Source organism: Coenobita brevimanus, chromosome 52 (genome assembly GCF_032717465.1).
Source record: "Coenobita brevimanus isolate Jiangsu-jjx chromosome 52, ASM3271746v2, whole genome shotgun sequence".
Taxonomy (NCBI): domain Eukaryota; kingdom Metazoa; phylum Arthropoda; class Malacostraca; order Decapoda; family Coenobitidae; genus Coenobita; species Coenobita brevimanus.
This window is the reverse complement of record NC_137005.1, coordinates 8,921,956-8,937,100: the sequence shown is the minus strand read 5'-3', so window position 1 is coordinate 8,937,100 and position 15,145 is coordinate 8,921,956. Positions and strand designations below refer to the sequence as shown.

General features: G+C 38.3%; 2 protein-coding genes across 2 annotated transcripts; both read left to right on the top strand.

Moving 5' to 3' along the window:
• Nucleotides 1-237: 237 nt before the first annotated feature.
• LOC145400469 (ubiquitin thioesterase otubain-like) lies at nt 238-7,448 on the top strand. The gene is made up of 7 exons (XM_080272988.1): nt 238-325; nt 634-686; nt 1,901-1,990; nt 2,855-2,979; nt 4,220-4,304; nt 4,714-4,908; nt 5,864-7,448. Exons 1-7 carry the CDS (start codon nt 271-273, stop codon nt 6,065-6,067), a joined length of 807 nt encoding a protein of 268 aa, XP_080129114.1. The 5' UTR covers nt 238-270; the 3' UTR covers nt 6,068-7,448.
• Nucleotides 7,449-11,223: 3,775 nt separating this feature from the next.
• Nucleotides 11,224-14,525, top strand: LOC145400397 (peptidyl-prolyl cis-trans isomerase NIMA-interacting 4). Its single transcript, XM_080272913.1, has 3 exons — nt 11,224-11,429; nt 11,964-12,083; nt 13,989-14,525. The coding sequence occupies exons 1-3, from the start codon at nt 11,289-11,291 to the stop codon at nt 14,145-14,147; spliced, it is 420 nt and encodes a 139-aa protein (XP_080129039.1). The 5' UTR covers nt 11,224-11,288; the 3' UTR covers nt 14,148-14,525.
• Nucleotides 14,526-15,145: the final 620 nt, after the last annotated feature.

Here is a 15,145-nt window from a genome sequence, read left to right as displayed (position 1 = left end):
AGTACCTGTATTTAAGTATCGGCTACTGGCTCTGGCTTCTCCTTCGCATAATTACGACTATTTTCTTCCCTATTAGTCACATTTTCCCAGACTTAGCTTGAAAAATGCACATTAAATTATCATAATTATTGGCGCAATTTTATGTTTTATACATACATAGTGAATACTAATGTAGATGTTTGAGTATGGTGGAGATGGGTTGAGACAGTTTTTGCCCATGGTAAACAAACTGGGTGTCTGCAGCTGGTGGGGTGACGCCTGCACACCGACATGGAACAAAACAACGCCCAAGAAAGTCCCACAAAACCCTCTGAATATGACCCCAGTAAGCCAGTAATGTCACCAAGGCTTTCATACATAGTTTTGGTGTTTAGATTTCGTGGATGTTAAATACGAAGATTGTTTAAATCTGTGAAATTGAAGACACTGAATGTTTTACTCGACGGTCATTTCCTAATTAATTTTTAGTCACATATTATTCTAGTGGACGGAGATCACATTGATCAAACATTTCCAGTTTCTGATGGTAAGATTTATTTGAATTTGGTTAGTAACCAGTTAACTGTAGGTAAGCCAAGGTCCAGCTCAGTTTTCATGTAAATCACACTAAATATTGTTGTGCTGTTCTTACAGATGTCAACCAAGATGAACTCATCATGGCACAGGAAAAACAAATTGCAGAAGAGGTATGTTGCAGTTAATTTGTCAATAATGAACTGTAGTTATAGCTTTATTGTTCATATTTTAGAAGAGGAGTCTTAATTCTTATATTGTTTAGTGACAAAAAAGAACATTTTATTTCTGTTCTCATTCTAGTTGTAGTTCATGGATACCGTAGGTGTATATTAAAGAGGGTTTGAATGTATGGGGATGTAATTTTAAAAAGGTTATGGTATGTAAGAATTGACATTTATGTCTGTGAAATGGAATCAGTATTCTGAGGACTTGAATAACAGATAAATGTGAGTGTGACATATTTAGATGGGCAGGCATTTTCTCCCTGTATTTATTTTTTCCTAATGCCATGACAAGCTTGGTGGTGACTCTCGCAGTGGTATAGATCCTATCTCACTCCACCCTTGGGTGAGAAAAGAGGTCTAGAAGAATATGGTATTGCTGATGAAATTATTGGTAGCTAATGTTTGAAGAAGCAGAATATAAAGTATTATGTGGCATGGAAGGTGAAAGTAAAACCGTACTACTGTATACACAAAGGGAAAGAGAGAGAGAGAGAGAGAGAGGTATATAAGGGCATAGTACAGGTAGGCCTCGAGATACGATGCCCCTAGATTTGATGCGCTGGCTTAGCAATGGGGGTAGAAATACCACCCTACCCCTCTGAACGATGGCCAAACCCCAGTATAACGATTTTGTGTGTGTGTGTGTTTAGGTTAATTTATAAACTTTTTAGATTTATATTAATGTGTCTTAGTCATAGGTGGGGTGAACATTGTATATTGGGGTACAGTTTACTAAGTTTGATTTTTTCCAGACTTATTTTTGATGATTTTCAGATTTTATTTTTGGGTTATGGTGAGTTATAAACTGCTTTTGGGCTTAGTTTAGCTTGTTTTAAAGGTATTTGGGGGTTTAAGTTTGCTAGAAACTTGTTTTGGGACTCATTTGGGTGGGGTCAGGACTTGGTTGGGGGGGAAACCCATGGCTTAAAAATGCATCCCTATACTTTACATGTTAAATCTAACCCTAGATATGGTACCCTGGCTAACGATGGATTTTTACTTAACTAATTGCTTGGTTAAATCGGAGTATGCCTGTAGTCTGGAACTGACTCTGTCATGATATCCACTGTGGTGGGGTTGCCTGGAGCTAGTAGTGTGTTTGAGGTGATGAACATACTGCGTATCTAATATTAAATTTACACTGAATTAAAATTTTCCAGATAAAGGCAAATACTGCAATGGTTGGCTCACTAGATGACCTCAATTCACTGGAGCAGGAGTATTCAAATGATCCAATATATTCTGGCAAGGTGAGTTTATACAGTGTTTGAAAATTATATATACCAGTACATACTACCTTAACGTGAAGTATAAGATAGGTAAAAGTAATACTGCAATACAAATGAAGAAAATTTAGGTGCCAGTAGATGTATGGAATTAGAGTTGTATGGGAATGGGAGAAAATAGATAAGTAAATATAGATAAGTCGACGGATAGGTATAGAAACCACATTATCATTAGTTCAGGAGTCTGTTTAGTACCTCCTTAATGAAATATAGTCATCCAGATTATACCTTTATAATCTCTGGTCTTTATATCTTTCCAATATTGATACAGTTTGCTTAATGCCATACAAGTGGGTGTGCCAGATACAGAAATACTATAAACTAGTGGTGACCAGGTGCTAGGGAACTTCCATTGCCAATGAGAAAATGGTCCTTAGAGTTGAAAGATTGGTAATGACACAGATGAATGTAGGATATACCGAAAAGAAAGAGCTGCAGTGAGTGATAGAAAATTGAGTGTGAGAGATTTCCCATGGCATTTATTTTTATTTATTTATTTTTATTTTTAATTCAGATTAGCCTTTATGTTATGGTAATATAAAATTTTTCCTTATACCACCACCCAGTTTTATGCAGAGAGACCCCTTAATGAGAAAATTAAGCCCAGTAGTCACAGGAATGTCTCTTATATCATGTTCTTGCTATCTGTAAACTACTGTACTTTCTTCAATTTAAGAGAGACTTTAGAACTGGAGGGGTTAGGGATTCTTCATGAGTAATAATTATTTGATCATTGCAGGAATAAACTGAAAAGCACAACATTGAATTCGAGGCATAGACATAGCTTATAATCTAGTTGAAATTGGTGTACATTAATTTCTCTTCCAGGTAAAAACCCTGCTACCCAAATATTCTAAAATTCGCCGCACCCGACCAGATGGCAACTGCTTCCTCAGAGGTTTCATATTTGCCTACTTAGAGTACTGTATTCACCACAGAGATGAATTAGCTAGGTAAGTTTTGCTAACATTGCTTCAGTTTATTCTGTATGTGGTAGTATTATTTATGAAGCTATGCCTGGCAGAACAGCATAAATAACACCACAGCCCCAAACATGTTCATATTACTTTGCCACTTATTCCTCAAAGCCTATCTCATCACACTGTAAATTGAATAAAGTTGTTAGAGAAGTAGTCTCTTGTTTAGAAAAACATAAGCTTGGCCCCAAACTAGGGCAGGGAACAGTTCCAGTTTATTCACTAAAAACAGACGTCTGATCTTCCAGAAGACCTTCCAATACGTTATAAAAGTGCCCCAGAAAATACCATTATACCACTCCTGAATGAGACAGCCCTAGCACACAGTTAGTATGGATGATGCATATAGTTCATATCAATGCCAAGGTGTGTGGCATGTAAGAGAACTGCTGGGCATCAGGGAATGAATTGTCAAGTCTGCCCATTGTGAGAGTAATACATGCACACACTCACACGCACACATACCTAGACACACACACACACACACACACACACACAGAAAAGAAAAAGTACTGTAAGGTTGATAATTAATTTGCAAAGAAAGTTTTTTTTTTTTTATGCATCTGTGTGTGTACAGTATATGGAATTTGGAATTTTATTGTACAGTTTTTAAAACTTCTGTTATTCTGCTGTTTGCCTTATATGTAGTATCATGGGTCATCAAGACTGCCAGCCATAATATTTCACAGCTTTGGTCTATATCCCTGCACAGGCCACTATTCGGGATATATTGTCTTCTGTTACACTAGTTCTGTCATTAGTCCTCCATGAGTACATGTGCAGTGATATTGATATGGCCCAGACCTCTGTAAACCCATTTTAGTCTAGTGACAAAATGATATTTTATTCTACCACCAGATAGTTTTATTCATCCAGGGAAGATCTCTTGGTAGTGAAGGAAATTAGTGATATCTGTATCCATCCTCTCTACTCAGAAAAATCTTCTAATCTGAGTAAAATTTTATGGTGGTAGCAAGATAAGTAAAGAATATGTCACCAGATTGAAGGGCTTGATGGAGTGCTTTGGTCTAACAGTGGAGTGAAGTAGGATGACAAGTGTAGTACAACTTTACAGTAGCAATACATGTTTACCCGTCAGTTACAACAGTCTTATTCACACAAATAGCTTTGTATTTTTCTTCTCATGTTTTTGGTTTTTATAGTTGATGTTTCAATCAGTTGGTCGTTTTCATATTTGAATCTAATACTTTTTCAGGTTTAAGAAATATCTTGAAGGTAGCAAGGAAGAGCTCTTCAAAATGGGATTTCCAAAGTTTACAACTGAAGATTTCCATGACATGGTAAGTAATTTTCTATTGAATACAGTACTGTATAAGATATGCTGTACTGTACTTGGATGGGCAGCTTAAGTTAAATACCATGTAAATGAACACTGTGTTAATTTGTAGTTAAAGTTGAGTACACTCTATACACTCTAACCTGTTAGGAATTTGTACTCTAACTACATTTCCTTTTCTGATGTATTGGAAAGGGATGTTTTCATATGGTGGCACTGCTATAACTGGCAGCTCCACAGCCTGGTTTTACAAACATCCCTCAGTTTCCTCTCAATCCCTTGAAAGGAGAATGCTGGACTGCAGGAGACAGGCAGCTTCAGCCTGCAGTTCATGGGGTCGACCTCCAGATGAGTCAGTAATTGCAGTTACGGCTGCAGCAATTATTTACCGTTATTTTTTTTTTTACTCTCAGTTCATGGAGGTAGTGAGTGACCTTGAAGGCAGTGGCAGTGTGGACCGTGTAGAGGCTGTGTGTAATGATGCTGGTACCTCAGACTATCTCGTTGTCTACCTCCGCCTCTTAATCTCAGCGCATCTTCAGAAAAATGCAGAGTTTTTCAGCTTCTTCATAGAGGGTGGCAGAACAGTAGAGGAATTTTGTAAGCAGGTGAGAAGTGTTTGTAATTATGTATGTACTGAAATAGCATCATGTAGTAATTGTAGCTTCATTTGTTTTGTTGGTGAAAAATATTAAAAGAATTTTTTAGTTGCAGTGGAATAATGTTGAGGTAAAATACTGTTGATTGTCAGTCAGTCAAGAGACTTACCCTTGTGATCAGCATATGAGAGGCTTGAACAGTAATATATGCTGTAGTTGAGTGAGTGGGAAATATGATACAGAAATCATAGAAAGAAACGTGATTAAATGAAATTTTGATGTATGGTATCATTCAGTTGCTGCAAAGTAACTCATGCCTTGTAACTTGGATAATCTCAGTACAGTACTTGGTGCTGGTTATAAATAACAGCTGCCTTCATGGTCACCCATTTTTATGCCTCTGGTGTTGTAATGTGTTGAGCTTGCCTCTGTAGACTTAAAAGTGTCAGGTCAGGTCAGGTCAGCAGCATTATATTACTTCCTGGATGTAGAAAAATAAAAACACTCTCCACATAATCTGTGTGCATTTTTAAAAATTGGTCATTATAGCAGGAAGTCAGGAGGGGAATACTCTGTAAGTTCCTTTTTGTCTTAGTGTTGGAATATCATGACACCATTATCCAGCACCTGTACCGTATTGCAAGCAGTCATTTACCTCCCATAACAAAAGAGACAGCAGTTGTAGCTGAGATATCTCTTCTGTGTCATGTCAACAAAGAGATCAAAAAACTGTGCTGGCATCCAACCATGTATGTAATCATGAGAAATAGACTTAAGATGATGACGTAGATAGAGCTAGGACAGCGAAAATCATACAGTATTATACATTTAGTTCCATTGTTGAGGATTGCAGTTTATTGCTGTAATTAGTAGTATTTTTTATTATGTTGAAAGTAATATTTTTACCTTACCTATCATTTCACAATAGTATATGGCCCCCATGTCTCCTTCCTGATATTTCTAGGAAGTGGAACCAATGTATCGGGAGTGTGACCACCTGCACATTGTGGCACTGACGGGTGCAGTTGGTGTTGGTGTGCGTGTGATGTACCTGGACCGTGGGGAGGGAACCACAGTGGCCTCACATGACTTCCCAGAGGACACAACCCCAATCATCCATCTCCTATACCGGCCAGGACATTATGACATACTCTACAACAAAGCTTAATGTTGGCTTTATATATACAGTACAGTATATATATGTCCTACTAGAGGCCTCATCCCTTTTTTCATCATACAGGTGGCCTGAAGACAAACATTTTTAATATATTCCAGTGTCAACTCTATTTCCTAACTACATAGTGAAACATTGTACCTATTTCAGGCTTGTTTGGGCCCAGTGCTGTGTATAATAGGTTCTACACAGGGCCAATTCTCACGTGATACATACAGCAGAGGGATGTAATATGAATTTTTTCTGAGTTAAGTACCAGTCCCATACTAGTTTATTTTTTCACACAATGAGGTTGAATCATGGGAATCTTTCCTGCACAAGGTCCTGTGCTAAATCTGCACTTTAGATTTGAAAAGACTGAGTGTATAGTCTTTCATATTCTGTCCATCACAAAGTTTAATGTTGATTTTTACATATATATTAAGGGTTACAGTACCTCATTGACATTAATGATGTTATCTGTCTTTATGTAAACAGCTTCCTGCTGATGGTAAATATTTTTGTATCATTTAATATTGATTGCATGATGTATTTTTGCTGTAGGGAGTTTTCGTCTTAGTTACCTTTGCTTTTGTTTTTCCATATTTTGATGTGAGACTTCTAGCTAGCTGTTTTTCCTGAAGGTTTTGTGTAAATTTTTTCATTAGGGTACTTTCTGAATCAGTGATCTGTCCCTTGGTATACAGTTGCAGTCTGTATATCCTGGGTATACTTAATGGGTATTTGTACAGTGCTGTAATTTATCATAGAGCTTTACATTGTGATAGCTTATTCCTATCAGTATTTATAACTGCTGTTGTAAGGTCTTGTTGACATGTTTATTTGAGTATGATGGTACAGACTTATTTATAACTGCATTTTCATTTACCGGGACTGTATTTTTGTAGGAATTTTTTTGTGTAACTTTTAAACCTTTCTTTTTAAGATAGTGTTGTTGATGCTGTATTACCATCTTTCTGGTCAGCTAGCTACAGTTTTTAAGCTCTAAGGGAGAACATTTTTACAATTAAGTTATTTATTGCTTCTCCATCACATGTCATTTGTAAAGCATAATATGTGGTTGTTTTCTAGAATGGAGGTTTTCATTAAAGTACAACTGGACGAAAAACTTATTGTAGATTCCTAAAATTCAGTGAAAAGTTATATTGTGCTTGGTATTGTGGTTAATATTCTGCATTTATAAGCTGATTTTTGCCTCATGTTATGTTTCTGCACAAGTAGCAACTGCATTGTGTTGTTTTGCTTGTTATTCTGTACTGCAGCAAGAGGAGAAAATAGGTCAAACACAGTTTTTTAGGTTGGGTGAGTTTTGATGAAAGTAGGAGCTGTTGGGTAACATTTACTATTGACTTTTTTTTTTTTTCACAATGATCATTACAGTCCAGATAATAAAATGTATAGCCTCAGGGAAAAACATGTGTTTGAACATACTAGCTTTTCAGTAAGATTCTTAGCTACAATGCAGCATCATCATCATCATCATCATCCGGATCTCCTTTCCCACCCTAGGGCATTTTGAGGAACACACCATGTAAACTACCCAGTACATTCACTTTCATCACATATTATTGCACTATAGTATGTATCATTATTAACTTTGATATGGTACTTGTTCTGTAAGCCAAGAAATTTGGCAAATAGTGAGCACTACCTTAAAATTTTGAGTATCCTGACAGCTTGAGGTGGCAGTCTGAAAAAGTTTGGCCAAAATCTATTATCATAATGTTCAAAAGTTCATGTTGTGAAATAATCTTATGTGTTATATTACAGAGTATGAATGACTACTCTGACCATTGTACTCAGACTGGATGTATCCTGATAACTCGTTACTCTGAGATCACACGGCTGAAAACTGTACTTAGCAGTGGCTTTTGACAGTTGAGAAAAACATCATTGACATTAAGGAGCAAAACAGAATTGGATAATGATGATGATGATGATTAGAAAAACATCACTCCCATTAACATTTTGGTAAAGGTGATAGTTTGTTATGATTAGTGAATGTATGAGAAAGTGAAGGGTGGACTTTAAAGAACCAAAAGAATTAACAAAGTATAGGTATGGATGGATCAAGTAGGTATGGAAGGGCACAGTATACAATTCAACTTTTTCATACAGCTGATGTTATCATCCATTCATCCATCATCCAATCCATTACATCTCTGTTAGAAATGTCAGAGCTCAGGGCTAGACTGCTTAGTCCCAAATTTCAGTTTAGGATCCTAAACAATTGACAGAATGGCTCTTCCCCACAGATATGAAGGTCAGCATAATGAAGATGAAGCGTACTTGTGGGTGGCATCGCTTGTGAGATGAAACAAGAATGTTTAAGGTTTAAATGATGTATGAATGGATGCATGGACTTGTTTTTTCCATTTCCAGTTTCTAGATATTTTTTTACTCATATAGATATAGCTTGGGTTATAGTGCAGATGGATATTCTATTTCTGCAATATTTTTTACCTTGTAGACTGGACATTGCTACTCCAAATCCCTGCCCTGTGGTGGGGAAGGAGGTCTGGATGATGATGATGTATACAGAGTGTGAACTATGTTCATATTGCCAGGTCTCCATATCTACTATTATCCAGTCAGACTGAAAAGACTGATAGATGTATCATTTCAAAAACATGGAGCTATGATTAGACACTCCCCTTTAGGTGTCAAACTACTATACTTGTTTGACACAGTGTACAGTGGTCATGTTTAACACTTCATTCTGATAATGTATTTCTGAGTTTACTCTTGTTACCCTCAGGTTATTTTATCCAAAATAGGAAAGACTTCAAGCCGGAAGGGTTGGATACGGCCTTCATTAACCCATTCAGTTTGAGAGAGCTCTCCTGTCATCCTCCTCATCATCATCTAATCCTGTGTTGCCCCAAGAGGAGCATAAGAGCTCGGGGCTAGTCAGGTTGGTCCTGACATTTATGATGAGTGACCAGCCTCACTCATCCCTGAATGGCATTATGTGAGCAATAAACGCCAACCATCCCTTGGATATAAACCGACACAGGCTCAGTCCAGTTGGAGCACCTTAATTACCCACTAAACCACCAGGCACCATAGGTCAGTTATACTGTATGGCTACCACCCAGTGGAGTAAATGATTTCCTGGTGTACAGGAAACCATTTAGCTTGTCACTCAGTGTAGAGTCACCCGAAGACAGAAGGAAAAGGAAAAGAAGAAGGAAAAACTGTATAAAATCATTTGAAGGTAGCAAGAATAAACAGTAAAAAGATATAGCTGTAAAGAAGGGGTTGAGGAGGATGGCACAGCAGACATGAGACTGTCACCTTAACTATACTGAACTACTAATGCAATTTTACATTGCATACTCTTATCCCTGCCAAGGAATTTGGATGATTTTATCAGTTTGTAGATACAGTACATACACAGTCATAATCCTGGTGGTTCACATTCAAGACTAGCATCATTCAGATCTTTGCCTTTTGAACTCCTTCACTAATAAAGAACAATACAATCTGTGAACAATGAGGAGTAAGGTTATCTGTGGACACCAGAGTTGAAGAGAGTGTTCATAGATATTGTGGTCATGTGGAGAGAGTGGGTGTGAATAGGGTAGTGAGTGACTACTCAAAATGAATACTGTATTAGGGAAAGGTGAGTCAGGTGAGAGATGGGCTGTAGACGACACAAAAGTATGCTGAGGAGCTCAGTGAGCACAAATTCAAGGGGGCCTAGAAGAAAGATAGACCAGGTAAATAAGAGAATGAGAAGAGGAATCCATCAGTTACAAAGCTATATTCCTCATCAGTGTGGTCTTTGGTAGTGTACACATTCTTCTGGGGGTCCTTTTGTGGGAATTTCACAAATGAGTGGATGTTACCCACCTGTGTTTATTTATGTGTATATATTTATAGTCGGATGCCTGTATCCCAGAAGTGGGGGATCTCAAACAAGTTACCCCCTAGTCATTCTGTCCTCCACCATCAGGCAGTTTTCTTTCCAGTTCATACACCTCTTCACCCCATCCCATGATCTCATCATTGGTCTTCATCTTCCTCTCCCTCCCTCCACCTAACCCTTATACACTCTTCCAGTCAGTCTCTCATTCTCCCTTCTCTCCACATAACCAGACTGTCTGCAGGTACTGCTCTAAGGCTTTCCAGCATATCCACATCAACACCAGTGTTCCATAACAACCATATTTGTCTGTCTCTCCACACAACTCCAACTCCAGATGCTTGTCTCAGATAATTCATTTCCACTGACCCTTGTGTCCCACCAGCATTGACTTTTCTTCCATACTTTAGAATGGACCTGCAACCTTCCTACCCCACTGTACTCTATCGTGCATCTTTTAAGCTTCCATTCTTGCTCATCACACCACCTAAATACTACATTTGAAGAAAGTTATACTCTCCTGCTGTTGAGAGAAATAACATCCATGGGTGAAGGCAACTCAAGAGCATAAAGAAGTCCTGTGTGATGTCATTCCTGAGCAGCAGACTGATCCTTAGAGCAAAATGAGCTCTACGTTAAGAGCATGATGTTAAGAGAAGGTGCTGAGAATGTAGGCCTATGTTATAACAGGTGGGAGGACAAGTGGAGAGGACATTTGGTTGGGCTTGGAGGTAAGAATCAGATTTATCCATCTTGAGATTTCTTGTTCATCATGCAGTGCTTCAAGTGCTGTGGTGGGAATTTATCTAGATCATTATAGGAGTAGTTGTATGCTGGTGTTAGTAGTAACCTCAACAGTGGGCTTGTTATGGATGGTAGGTACATAAGAGTGCAACAGCATGAAAAACGGACCATAATCAGATTTCACTTATACGATAAGCAAGGATGAATTTGGCCCTACAAAGACGAGATTGCCATAGGAGTTGTGACCACAGAGTTATAACTCTGTGGCTGTGACTCGTGGGTATATAGTCGAAATCACATCCCCTTTATCAAATCATGACCACACAAACACTTTCTAGCTGCTTATTGAAATCATAAATGGTAATGATCTGTGAGGACAAATGACCTACTAATGAATTTCACGTAAAGATGATGGCTGGATTTTTGTAAATTGAATGTATGTGGGAACATGTTCTGTTCGTACATCACTGAGCTCTATGTATAATTTGTTGTCCAGAGTTGACTCGGGCGGTGTATAGTAGGACCAAGTAAGGTGGTGTAGTGTATTGCACCTGAGGGCACGGAAGTTTTTTGATTAATCTGTTTTAACTTAACCAGGGTAGTATGGGTGGAGGGAAAAAGGGCGGGGGAGGTGGCGGTGCTAAAGGTGGAGGTGGTGGCAAAGGTGCTAAAGGAGGTGGAGATAAAGGAGATGCAGGGGCAGCTGGTGGCAAGGAGAAAAAAGGAGGAGGGACCTCTATTAAAGTAAGCATTTATGTTTGTGTAGTTTTGGTTTGTTCCTTGTGGCATGTATGTTTGTGAGGCAGATAACCTGATACGGGCATCACCAATTCAACTTTTCAGTAGAGCTTGGTTTGTTCCAGTTTAGGTATTTATCAGAGTTAAAGTGCCCTACACAATTTTCTTATATTTTCTAGTCCTGTTTAGTCTGACAGTTGTTTCCATTCATTAATACTTTTCATACATAGTTCCAGTGGCTCGTCTTGCATGTATCTTATAATCTATGCTTTGTTCTTTTCAACTAGGCATAAAATTGCACTCTCTCCATCTTGAATATTGAGCTGTATCAAGTGATTACCATAACAGTAAAATATGGTGCTAGTCATGATGAAGCTCTGTGGAAAGGGTCTTTAGCTGTCATATTATCTTATTCTCATATTGGTCTACAAGAAATAGCTGCTAATGGACAAAAATCTCCTTAAACATGAATGAACTATTGGCTAGCATGAACATTATTTTATTGATTGTATTAGCATTACAATGCATAATTTTTTCCAGGTTCGACATATTCTGTGTGAAAAACAGAGTAAATGCTTGGAAGCACTTGAGAAGATTAAAAATGGTGCCAAGTTCAATGAAGTAGCTGCTGAATATTCCGAGGATAAAGCACGGAGTGGGGTGAGTTTACACAGATACACTACCATTTAGTATTTAGTTATATTTTTATAATGCACTTAATTTCAAGGTTGAATAATCAGATACAAGAAATTCATGTTTTGGGTAGCCTTTATTTATTTATATATTATTATTATTATTTTCTTGTACTATATCCTTAGTATACTGTACAGTATTAGAAAAAAAATGATGATTAAGGTTTCATTGTTACTGTACATACAAAGTCAGTCTGCCAGTTTCCCTAATTTGTGTTAACAGCATTATTGTATGTAAAAAAATTGTGTGTACAGTATAACCAGTTAGTTAGGTACCCTGTGTAGTCTTGCTGTGTCTCGTCTGTGCTACCATGTGAAAGCTTCCCTCTTGAGCACCAGTGAAGGGGATATTTTTTAGATATATGCAGATATTATTGCATACCGTAGGTTAGGCAGAGTCTGTACAGTTTAGGAAAGAGGTACCTGTATATAATGTTGTATCCGCATTCACTGTGAGAGAGAGAGATGTGAGTTGGAAGGATGGCAGAGACAAGGTGATGTGTAGATAATTTGTTTGTGGCCACCATTTACTGGATAAAAGTGTATGGCAGTAGAGAGGTTGACCCACAATGAGTGTTTTGTATCATATACCGGTATATGTAAATTTTAAATTGCGTTAGAGTGTACTGCATATTTCTTCTATCTGTAGTCAAACACCCTCATTGTAATGTAGCCCCTCACAGCACAGCACATTCATTCACCTCATGCATCTTACAGTCATAACACAGACAGTCCATCAGCATAACCTTAACAATACAGTACTATCTCGTGCAGTGTCAGGCAGAAGTGACTGGTTGCCTGCAGTTCACCAGGCACATATCAAGATGAACCAGCAGTCACAGCAACAATGACAACCATTAGGAAGTGCACGTATGAGCTGTTAGAAGTTTTAGAAATGATGATTGTGAAGTCTATCTATCTATTGCCAGACGCCTCAATCCCGTTTGGGGTGGCCACAAACAAATCGCCTCCAAGTCGCCCTGTCCCCCGCCATTTCACTGCCCTGCTCCCAACTCACACCCCCCTCTCATACCTCTCCACCCCATCCCTCCATCTCATCCTCGGCCTCTCCCTCCCTCTTCCCCCCTCCACCTCACTCACATACACTCTCTTCGTCAGTCTTTCACCCTCCATCCTCTCCACATGGCCAAACCACCTCAGTGTGTTCCTCATAACGCTTCCTATCACATCCACATCAATACCACAATGCTCCTTTATATCCTCATTCATCAGCCTGTCTCTCCATGTGACTCCACAGGCTCCTCTTAAATAACTCATTTCCACTGCTCTCACTCATGACTTGTGTCCTTCCAACAACGTCCAAGCTTCACTTCCGTACGTTAGAGTTGGTATCACAATACTGTCATGTAGTAACTTTTTCACTTCCATGCTCACTTCCCTGTTTCTTATCACTGTTTTCAAAGAACCAGCAACCTTTCTTCCGTGCTGTACCCTTTCAAGCACTTCACCCTCCAAACCTCCATCCTTACTCATCACGCTACCCAAGTACTTAAATGTACTCACATTTTCCAAGTGCATCTATTAAAAAAAAAAAAAAATCCATAAACATGGGCAGAGAGATAAATTCAGGATTCTGGGGATTTGATTGGTGTATGATTCTGTGTATGGCCAATGTCTCTGGGCATGCTGTTGATTGGTAGTGTTGATTAAAGTGTTTTTCCCTGCATTCTGGACCCTACCACACCCCATCCCTAGGTGGGAAAGAGCTCATGATGATGATGATGAACTTGTATGGGAATGCTGTACTGTGGGTGTAAGAGAGATTATTAGTGTTGACACCCACTGTGTTTAACCTGTAATGCTTTACCAGAATATGCTGTACTTAGGTGTAACTGCATATGTAAAATTTTAGGGCGACCTTGGCTGGCAGACTCGAGGTTCCATGGTTGGCCCCTTCCAGGATGCTGCCTTTGCTCTACCTGTTTCAACCCTGGCCAGCCCTGTGTATACTGATCCTCCAATTAAGACAAAGTTTGGGTATCACATAATTATGGTTGAAGGCAAGAAATGAGGTTGTGGGGTCTACTTGATCACTACTTGTTAACCTTTACAGCCCAAGAAAGATTTAAATATTTTGTTCTTGCCACCACCAGACTATTTTATGTTGCTTAGGAGAGATTATTCAGTGTGGAAGGATTAGATACAGCCTTCATTAACTCCTTGATACTAGGGAACCCTCCTATGGTGAATAAAGTCATCTGGTATTGTAACAAGAATAATATACTGTACCGGTGCTGTATATGTATGACTTTCCTGGGTTAAAGGGGTTAAAGATGCAATTTTTTTTTTTACTATTATTATTTAACATTATTACTGTTATAACTGTGCACAGTATCCAACAGTACAGAAACATACCATGTGTTAAAACAAAGTTGAATCCATAGATACTAAATGTATTACTGCCCTCTTAATAGGTGACATTTTATTTCTTATACAGTTTATTTTACATGCTTAGTACTAAGTCTTTATAAAAAACTGGAAGGTAGAAAAGCCATAACAACCTGACATTCAATACATACATAGTACCTTATAGTTTGCATTATATCTGTAATCATTTAATAGAGAACTCCAGTTACAATATAATGGTATAGCTTAGTTACCACAATCTTCAAAACACCCTTGTAATTTGTATCAGAACCCTCGGTCTGTGGAGTAATAAAAACTATAGTAGCCTGCAGTACAGTAATTTTTGAAATCCATTTACTTGTATTTAGAAATTGGACACAAAATTTACAGTGGAGGAGAGGGTAGTACAGTTTTTTTATAAGAATGAAAGCAGTGATTGAAAATGCAATAAAAATGTGTGATTGGTTGAAAAAGCAGTGAAAATGTGTTTGGCTGGAGCACCTTGAAGACTCATCATTGTCATCCCCAGTTGAAGAGCTTGCAGGAGGAAGTCAAGCACCAGCAGGACACACAGATACGTCATTTTGTCTCTGTAACTCGTTATTTTGCATTCAAATGGATCCCTAATCTGCCCCATCCTCTCCCTTTTCATCAGTTAAACAC

Bases quoted from the DNA above. Each gene is read 5' to 3' on its own strand.
- LOC145400469 (XM_080272988.1), top strand. From the start codon at position 271: ATGGAACAAAACAACGCCCAAGAAAGTCCCACAAAACCCTCTGAATAT. The intron at 4,305-4,713 runs GTAAGTAATTTT...TTTTACTCTCAG, and splicing joins CTGAAGATTTCCATGACATG to TTCATGGAGGTAGTGAGTGA. The intron at 4,909-5,863 runs GTGAGAAGTGTT...TGATATTTCTAG, and splicing joins TAGAGGAATTTTGTAAGCAG to GAAGTGGAACCAATGTATCG.
- LOC145400397 (XM_080272913.1), top strand. From the start codon at position 11,289: ATGGGTGGAGGGAAAAAGGGCGGGGGAGGTGGCGGTGCTAAAGGTGGA. The intron at 11,430-11,963 runs GTAAGCATTTAT...AATTTTTTCCAG, and splicing joins GAGGAGGGACCTCTATTAAA to GTTCGACATATTCTGTGTGA. The intron at 12,084-13,988 runs GTGAGTTTACAC...GTAAAATTTTAG, and splicing joins AGGATAAAGCACGGAGTGGG to GGCGACCTTGGCTGGCAGAC.